Source organism: Olea europaea, unplaced genomic scaffold, assembly GCF_002742605.1.
Source record: "Olea europaea var. sylvestris unplaced genomic scaffold, O_europaea_v1 scaffold2775, whole genome shotgun sequence".
NCBI lineage: Eukaryota > Viridiplantae > Streptophyta > Magnoliopsida > Lamiales > Oleaceae > Olea > Olea europaea.
The window spans coordinates 58,308-67,887 of record NW_019246212.1 but is presented as its reverse complement, the minus strand read 5'-3'; the positions used below and the strand labels follow the sequence as shown (position 1 = coordinate 67,887).

Genomic DNA, 9,580 nt, shown 5'->3' with positions numbered 1-9,580 from the left:
AAAGTGCAACTAGCAAATCTAAGAAATCATGGCATTATTCCCACCATCGAATGTTATAACGTGTTTGTACAACCATGGCTCATTGCATAAAAGTGCAACTAGCAAATCTAAGAAATCATGGCATTATTCCAACCATCGAATCTTATAATGTGTTTGTACAACCATGGATCATTGCATAAAAGTGCAACTATCGAATTAAAAATGACATTTTAAGTTCTTATGTTCATTTAACCAAAAATGCTCATTCCTAAATTTCTAAATGAACTACCACGTTGGAACAAAAGGTCATTTTTATCAAGAATCAAAAATCGTAGAGTCTGGACCAAAGGAAATGAAGGTAGCTTTGGGATACTGTTCAAAGCTGGTGGTAGGTCAATTGTGTTGTTGCAGATAAATATTTAAATGCAACTATGATGGTAGTCGAAGTTGAAGTACAGGCTAGACGAGGTGATGCAAATTCCGTCTATGAAAATTAAAGGTGGTGAAGACTAGCGATGAAAGATGTGCAGGCGATGGTAGCGATGTGGTGTGATTTCAATAGTTTAAAGAGTAGCGGGGCGGCTTGAGACGATGATAATTTTCATTTTTTTTTTCTTTGATTTCATTTTCCTCTATTTTCTTAATTTTTTTAATATAAAACCAGTGCACTTACTTATTCTCACATTTAAAAAGTTGGATATGAGCTTTGTTCCCACCTATTTAACAGACTCTTAGATGATAACCGTCCAAATATATAGTCAAACGTTTATGAAAATTTATTTTATGAAGAGTAATGGAGTTAATTGTTTCAATGATCACTGAATTTATGTTAATATCTTCGATTGTTCACTGAAATTTAAAATGTCGAATTTCAGTCAATCAATTTATCCAAATGTTGGACGTTACTCACTAGCATAATTTCCATATCAAACATTTTAACGAAATTGGTGAAGAGGCTAACGGAATGTACATGTGGCATCTCATCACACAGTTAAACTTTGAAGTGGTCGAAATTTACCCACTAAACTATGTCAATATTTTAACTACGAATTTTAATTAAATATAATGAATCATAATTATTGGCATTCTCCATTATGGAATGTAAATGCAAATGTAAAAGAAGCAGTATATTGATAAAAATATTTTTTTTTTTTCGAAATCAAAAGAGAGGTTGAGTTCAATTTTATTGTGAGTAATAGAAAATATTTTTCAAATTCAGTAGTCAAAATTCGACTAATTCAAAGTATAGTGGCCAAAATTCGACCACATAAAAGTTCAATAAGTAATAGAAAACTTTTTCAAAGTTTAGCAAACAATCAAAGAAATTTTATTAAGTTTCAAGTTTTAGTGACATGACGGAACGTCACATATGTATTCCATCAGCTACATCATCAATTCAGTAAAGATTTGAAATGAAGTCATGTCACTTAATAACATCCAACATTTGAATAAGTTGAGTGATCAAAACTCGATATATTAGATTTCAATGAGCAATCGAAAACATGAAGATAAGTTCAGTAATAGTTAGAACAATTGACTTGAGAATAATGTGTGGTTATAGACCCTTATTTCGATTTTCCGTTGAGCAAAGCTTGTTAAAGCTTAAACACTCCCTAAATCTCATTATGCTAAGCACGATTACTTAATTCATAAGTTTGTCCAAAGTGGGAACCTCACCCTAAGGCGGGCCTTACCATATCTTGTCAATGATTTCTCCAAATCTTAACATCCCAATTCCCTCAATTTCAATTGGCTAAACTGGTCGACGTCAGGTGACGCACCTGAATTCAAACCCTCAATAGTATAGTGAAAATTCAACGCAAAATCGAACTGTCTCCAACTGGAAAATACTAGAATTAAAAATCTTACACAAACCTCAAAATATCTGATCCCCGTGGGCCCCATCTGTCCACTCTTTCGTCCACACAACTTCTTCTTCAACTGCTAAAACGAGAAAAGAAAATACCAGGTCGGTTCTTCTCCTCCTTCCTTCCCCTTTCCTTAATTCCTTCAAATTAATTTAGGTTTTATGTTAATAATTTGTCTCTTAGTACTTTTTCTTGTCCAGGAAAATATGTGGGGAGGAAAACTTAGGATTGCTACAGTGAAAGTTGAACAGGAAATGGAAATGCAAGGACAACCCTCCACCGCCTTATGGTTCTTGGCTGATATTTTTGGCTTCTGGGCGGCGGCAATACCTATATATACCCAACCCCACCACTTCTCACCGACCATTTTTCGTCCACAAAACTACTACCGGGATTTCCTCTATAATCTGCTCCAAAATCCCAAGAAACTAATTCAAGAACCATACTTTGATAGACAGGAATGGACCCTGAAGATCATAAGACCCTATTTTCTTCTTCTTGTGGAGAATCTGATATTCCTATACAGCCTAAAACGATGCCGATTTCTTCATCGGAATCCTTCCTTTTGCCTTTATCAGTGGCAGCTCCATTTCCTAAACCACCAGAGCCCTCACATTTAATAAACGTTGATTCTTTTCCACCCCAATTTGAATTCCAAGGTGCCATTCCAATTGGAGAAACTGCAGCTCCGAGTACCGTAGGAGGTACTGGGGATTCATTAGGTGTGCCACAGCCTATGGAGTGTTTGTATGGGACTCCAATTCCTCCTTTCTTGTCCAAGACTTTTGATTTGGTTGATGACCCTTCATTGGATTCTATAATTTCTTGGGGAGCAAAGGGGGATAGCTTTGTTGTGTGGGATCCTGTGGAATTTGCAAGGATTATCTTGCCAAGGAATTTCAAGCACAATAATTTTTCAAGTTTTGTTCGGCAGCTTAATACATATGTGGGTATCCATTTAATTTAACTCTGGGATGCTCTTAGTCTACATATCTATTGATTCTTGAATTCTTTGTTCCATTGATCTTGCTTTGTATGTATATTCTTTTGTAATTTTTGTGTTTTTTCTATGTACTTTCTGGAATCCATTTCTTGTAAAGCTTTTAACTTCATTTCTTGTAATCGTATTTAGCTAGATGTAATTGAAGATGTAGAGCAATTTTAGTACTGATGGATCTCAGGATTTTTGTACTGAAAGACGGAATAATGTAATTTTGTATTAAAAATGCATTTTATATTTTTTGAGCAATTTAATCTTGGATGCAGTTACTGTATTAACTTTTTGTGTTAAGTTCATGTTTTTGTAATCTGGGGGATGTACCCTGTTTTTTATAGTGATGTACCATTGGTAGATCCTAATAGTATGTTAGTATGTCATCGTCATCAATCGGACCTGTATATAGTGCTGAGATGCTACTATTTTCTCCTCCAAATATATGAAATCGATCTCCTTGGACTGACTGCTGATGTTTGGAGGTCCATCTATTCCCAAGGTAGTATTTAAAGCTTTGGTGGACATTTCCTGATATGCATCTAATTACATTCTTTTCGACTGATAAAGAATTGTACTGATTTGTGTATGTTTAGTAAAATGCAGCTCCTTGTACTCTTGGATATTGATGGTTTTGATTTGACTTGTGACTCTGTATAGTTACTTTCTTAGGACAAAATTCTTTCTTATTCTTGATAAATTTTCTTTAATGCACATTAGTTTTTGACTCACTTTTTGGTACTTGTATACAGGGATTTCGTAAAATTGATACTGACAAGTGGGAGTTCGCCAATGAAGGATTCATAAGAGGGCAGAGACATTTTTTGAGAACTATCCAGAGACGAAAAACATCTCAATCTCTGCAGATTGGAAGCTCGTCTGGATCATCTAGTGAGACGGGGAAAGCTGCATTGCAAGGCGAATTGGAACATTTAAGGAAAGAGAGAAGCTCAATGATGCAGGCTGTGGTTGAAATGCAGCACCAGCAGCGGAATACATTTCAACATATGGAAATAGTCAATAAGAAACTCCAGGAAGCAGAGAAGAGGCAGAAGCAAATGCTTTCGTTCTTGGCTAAAATGTTACAGAATCCAGCATTTGTGGCTCGTCTTCAGCAAAAGGGCATAACTTCTCCAAGAACAACACGAAAATTTTTAAAACATCAACATGAATCAGGTACACCTGATTCGTCCCTTGAGGGGCAGATTGTGAAATATAGACCGGAACGAAGAGATTTTGCTATGGCTTCTGTACCTCCGGACTTCAATCCTGATGCATTCAAACAACTTCCTGATTATTCTTTACAAAATACAGGAGAAAACCTTGCTTTTGGTGCAGAGATTTTTCCTTTCCAGGCTGAACATACTGATCGTGATGCAGTGGTGCTGCAACATGAATTTATCCAAACCCCTGAACAGGCTGGAGGAGTCTCAAGTATGGACGCTTTAGATCCATTTAATAAAGGAAAGAATGTAATAAATCCCGAGAAACAAGTCACTCCCCAGCATTTCATCTCTTTTCCTGAGGACTTGGCTAGGGAGAAGAATTTTCTTGAAATATTGTCGCCAGGAATTGGACATATGGTCAAAGAAGAGGGCGAATGGAACTTAGGTTTTGAAGCCAGTCATGGTATGTCCAGTTCTACAAATGAGTTATGGAGTAATCTTAGCAATTATGACATGCCAGAATTAGGTGTTAGCAGTGGGATATCTGATATTTGGGATATAGGCTCACTGCAGCCCTGGGGAACTCCAGGCATTGAGACGTGGCCAGAGGAAGACTCACCCTTGAATGAGCTAGAGAACCAAGCTGGCCAGTCTAGAGACGATAGTTCTAAGAAAATGGACCCATAGGGTTTATAGTTTGCTGCTCTTTGAGTCCTAGTATAGTTGGATTGATTTCTTTCATACTATTGAACAGTTCATCATATATTAGTTTATTATTAAATTTCCTTAATTTTCTCAATATTTGCATTTATTATTTTGGTTATTTCAGTGAATTCCAAGATCATCATTTTGTTGTTGTGCTTTAACTTTGTAAATTTGACAGTAATATGCAGAAATTTCCTGCTAACAGATGTATTCAAAGTTATGGATGTGCAGGTTTTGAGCAGTTTGGGACAATCAGAAGGTGCAGTCGGGCCGTGGCAGGAGTGTGTCGATGAGTCAGGCAGAGGCTATGGTGGGTAAGATTTTAAGAAGACGCTCTGGATAATTATTTAAGAGTGTTTGAATCCCATTTTATTGTAAGAATGAATTTTGGAATAGTATATTGATAGAGAATGTGTATTTAAAAAATAAGGAAAAGTTTTGGGTTTGAGTGTGATATTATTTTATTGAAGACTCTGTGGTTGTAAAGGAGAAAAAGAAAATGTATTTTGGAAATAACGAGAATCAAACAAGGGCTTGGATTTAGTTGAAAAGTATAGTTGATATGATCTACAATCATGTATGTGATCGCATAGTAACATGTTGAGTACACAATACCAGACGATACAATAAACATATGTAAAATTTGAAGTTGCTGCTATATTTCTCTCTTCCCCACCCCTTCGAAAAAGGACTTTGGACAAGGACAAAGGTGGTCCTCTTATCATTGGTTATTTAGAGATGTAGCCTTGAATTTTTTATGTGATTAAAGGAAAACAATGGAGCAAAACTGAAAACATAAATATTTTGTGAATGACCAGGTGATGAGCCTGGATGGTGACGTATCCATGAATTAAAACTTTCCTGCACTAAATTTAACTAGTTTAGTGTCAAGTACTTGTGGGCTTTACATTATAGTATCTTCTTTGTTTAAGCAATGTATTACGTTCTTGATTAATTCATTGTTTTCAAATTCTATAAGATGGTGTATAATTCCACCAAATTCTGGACATTAGGTGGGTCGATTCGAATATTTTGATACCCTAAATCACATATCACACTTTTGGTATTTCATAAATGGAAACATTCGAGATTATGTAATTATTGGAATCGAATTTGAACTTGAACCATCAATTTCAATTTGGGATCGATTCAACCAATAAAAATATTTAAAAATCATGTGCTTACAATACGAATTATCAACTCAATATCTAGAGCGTGAAGAAATAAAATATGCCACCAAATACATATTAACACTTTCTTAATTTACTGCAAATATATCATCAAATAGCATCCAATAACAATGAGGAAATAATAGAGACTACAAATGCTAAAAATATCATAAATCCTTCATTTGAAAACAACATAATAATCAACATTGTTTGAATTTTCTTTTCATCGCATCATTCCCTTTGCATTCCATTGGGTTATTCGATCAAGGTGAATAAACCATTAAAAAAAATTATATAAAAAGATAAATTCAATTCCATAATTGAATATTCACCATTTCGGCTTAAGAACTCCGCCTATTCTGAATTTCGGTTCCTAATTTTTGTTTATGGAACCAGACCAAAAAAAGAAAAACTTAAAAAAAAAAATTTTTTAAAAAAAAAAAAAAAAAAAAAAAAAAGAAAAAAACTTCATCAAGAAAAAACAAACAGTATCTGTCCCTCCCTCATTCATGCACGAATCACCCTCTCCTCCATGTTCTCCATGCTACGGATACGAAACCAAACGGGCTAAAATGGTGGAACTAAGACCAAATCTGCTGCAGGTGTCTTAGGAACAGGTATGCCACGAGTACAGAAAAATTGACAGAATTTTTACAAAAGAACACTTGACAATTTTTCAACCCAATAATGGCAGAAAATTCACCACACGGGTGCTGGTTTCTGTGAATAATTCCTTGTATTCTCTCGGGAGTGTGCAAACGTAGAGCATTGCATACCCCAAAATGAGTGAAATTTGGTGACGGGGGAAAGAGAATTGCAGATCAGGCAACTACTACGAAAACTTATGCAAATCAACAGGTACACATTCAAAATGGCTTTTTGATATAAATCGTTTTTTTTTTCCCGAAAAATACAATATCAAGAACTGTTTGATTTGCCTCTCTTTCCGTTCTGGTATAGAGAGAGAATCTTGTCTAAATAATAATTTAAATGGCATATAATTGCAAATGTACATTTTGCCAACTAACTCAATTCTCTAATGCCCACACGAACTATTATTTACACAAAAAAGCCTGCAGAAATATATGATTAGAGATGCTAAATTAAACAACTAAAAAATAATTCCTCGAGCAGCAGTTCGATCCATCACATCTCCAAGCTGAGCCACATTCGCTGTGTGCACCGAACACTGTGAAACCTGCTCTATCCATATTAATGCATGAGAATTTAGGCTTCTATCTTCACAATTTTTGACCAAGTATTAGTAAAGGCAATCCAAAAATATACTTTATAAGAAGTAATTAACATTATTTTAACAAAATGAAGAACTTGTTTCTATAAATCAAACGTCCAATTCATATGGATCATTTAAAGAACACTCAAGGGGTAAATTAAATTAAATAAATTCCATTGGATAAATTCCATTCACATAACTATATTTTCACTTAGTGTCAATATGGTAATTGTTTTCAATATAATTTAATCGGGCAACTATATTTTAATTTGATTTCGATAAGGCAACTGCACTTTAGTTTGATTTCAATCAGGTAACTAATCTTTGATATGATTGCAATTAAGGTAACTTAATCCAATTCCAATAATGGTCTTCGCATTGAACTGTTAGTTGCCAAAGTGGAATAAGTATAACTTTGCTGATATGAAAGACCACCACCATTTTTTGATGGCCAAATCATTGACAAGAAATTAAAGTTTAGTTACCTAATTGAACAAAATTGGAGTGGCGTAGTTTATTGACACTAAATGAAACTATAGTTACCGCGAACTGGAATTTACCCAATTCAAATTCCTTCAAAACAGACTTGACAGTTTAGAATTGAGTACATGAGTTTAGAGACAAACCTTATACAGACCGAGTAGTTTTTCTGCCTGAAATTGGATCCAAAAGGATGTCATGCACGGAGACAATATAGTCTTCCCTGTTCTACACTCTTTTCATATGAGCAAATGCATTTCTGCGCGATCTGGTTCGGTTGTGGGGGGAGATTTAATCAATGGTTTGAGTGATTCCATGATACTGGAAAAGGAGGGGCGTCTCCATGGCTCTCTGCAGAATGAACGACTGAAGTGAGTCAAAAAGCCAGACGTTTTAAGACTAAGGTATTGGAAATATTCTGAAGAAACCTGTTAAAAATTGCGATTGCTCAATTTTAGAGCTAAATAAGAAGTCAACATAACAAATATGCACACATATACATTGTCAATGGAAGTATTTATATAATTTTGAGAGAGAAGGCTTAAGCCCCGGTTTGGTTTGGATTAAAATCCAATTAAAATTTCAAGTCAAAGTCAACAATTAATTTTAAACACAACTTTTCAATCACACATTTTATCAAGTTTTATCAAAATCTACTAAAAATCTGATTTTAATCTCTACCAAGCAAGGGCTAGATATGGCTTGAAATTGAAAGTTCTAAAAGTTTAACCAATTAATAAAATATCTCCAACATGGAATGTATGTGAAACAATTTTAGGCTCAAATCAGGCAGACCAAAACTGATTCCCTGTGTGTTATAGTTACAACCTAGGTTCTAGATGAAAAAATCCAGCAGCATATCCCTAAAATTCATTTCCGGTTTATGACTTATCCAAACCTCACATATTAGTAAATGAGACCATAGTCACTCACTTGGCCCAGCAGGCTTCAATTAAAGCCGCTACTTGAGGATTCACATCAGATGGAATTTCAAGCCGTTTTCCCTTGAAACCAACAGCTGCTACAACCTAGAAGATTAAAAATATATATTTAAATCTCTTCATAGAAATGGGCTCGAGCAAATAACTAAAAGAAACAATAAAACACTCTGAGAAATGTTGTTTATTTTATTTCCTCTTTTTCTTTTCAGTTTACAAGTTGGACCCTCACACGTCAAAATATTCTCAAAATCGATCTACCGCAGCAAAGGCATTTGTAGGCAAAGCAAAGCACCTTCCCCATCATGTGCAAACAGGAGTTCTAACTCTACTACTACAAAGGTGTCACTTCTTAGGCTAGAAGCTATTCAGAACCCCCACAGAACAATGATAAAGCTTGTCAATAACTTAATGCAATCAAGAACCACTTAAGTGGCAGATACCAGTAACAAAAGAGAATATCATAAACACAAATTATGGCTACCAAGTATCCAATCACATTATAAAATATTCAAATTTTTTGTCAAGTTATGAAGTAGATAACTGCACATACAATTCAACAAATGACATGCATATCATGCCAATAAGCAAACCCATAAATAAATGGTTCTTCAACAGGACAGTGTATCATAAAATTGATCCAAGCAGCATTAATATGAGCTCCACCATCTAAATCAGAATTATGAGGTCAAGTACACATTTGAAATTCAATGTTAGTCGAGATAATTAATAACAGAGAAGTAATTTGTTCAAGACACTCCAGTCATTTTCCATATGTTGACATTAGCAGATCAAACCTAATGTAACATTTTTTCAAAAACCTTATGGGCGAATATAAACAAGCATTAACAAATATGGAGCGGTCTCTGCATGCCAGTAAACATGTAGCGCAGAGGAAAGGACTAGCAACAACACAAACACTGATTTCTTTCACAAATCTCCAGCGCTCCATTTTTTTTTCCTCCACGTTTTTTGGGAAGGGGGAGGGGTGTTAGCTTGACAATCTACCTACCATGCAACTTACTTTCTTTTCCTTTTTTTTTTTTTTTT

The 9,580-nt window shown here is 34.9% G+C and overlaps 2 protein-coding genes across 7 annotated transcripts in view; one reads left to right on the top strand and one right to left on the bottom strand.

Annotated features, from left to right (window-relative positions):
• The first annotated feature begins 1,842 nt into the window (after nt 1-1,842).
• Nucleotides 1,843-4,848, top strand: LOC111383844 (heat stress transcription factor A-3-like). 2 transcript variants are annotated; one of them, XM_023008016.1, is made up of 3 exons: nt 1,843-1,948; nt 2,048-2,793; nt 3,591-4,848. In XM_023008016.1, the coding sequence occupies exons 2-3, from the start codon at nt 2,308-2,310 to the stop codon at nt 4,689-4,691; spliced, it is 1,587 nt and encodes a 528-aa protein (XP_022863784.1). In that variant the 5' UTR covers nt 1,843-1,948; nt 2,048-2,307; the 3' UTR covers nt 4,692-4,848. The 2 variants fall into 2 exon arrangements, with proteins under 2 accessions (XP_022863784.1, XP_022863783.1); XM_023008015.1 differs by lacking the exon at nt 1,843-1,948 and having other exon boundaries at nt 1,955-2,793.
• Nucleotides 4,849-6,737: 1,889 nt separating this feature from the next.
• The window catches only part of LOC111383843 (serine/threonine-protein kinase CTR1-like), a 17,044-nt gene continuing 14,201 nt past the window's right edge, over nt 6,738-9,580 (bottom strand). For 2 of the 5 annotated variants that reach the window (XM_023008009.1, XM_023008012.1), the window contains exons 14-16: nt 8,526-8,620; nt 7,739-7,943; nt 6,738-7,076 (exon numbers count right to left, since the gene is read on the bottom strand). In XM_023008009.1, coding sequence (XP_022863777.1) covers nt 7,832-7,943; nt 8,526-8,620 — 207 coding nt within the window. In that variant the 3' untranslated portion in view covers nt 6,738-7,076; nt 7,739-7,831. Of the gene's footprint in view, nt 7,082-7,734; nt 7,944-8,525; nt 8,621-9,580 lie in introns of all 5 variants that reach the window. The other 3 variants (XM_023008011.1, XM_023008010.1, XM_023008013.1) reach the window with 3 other exon arrangements.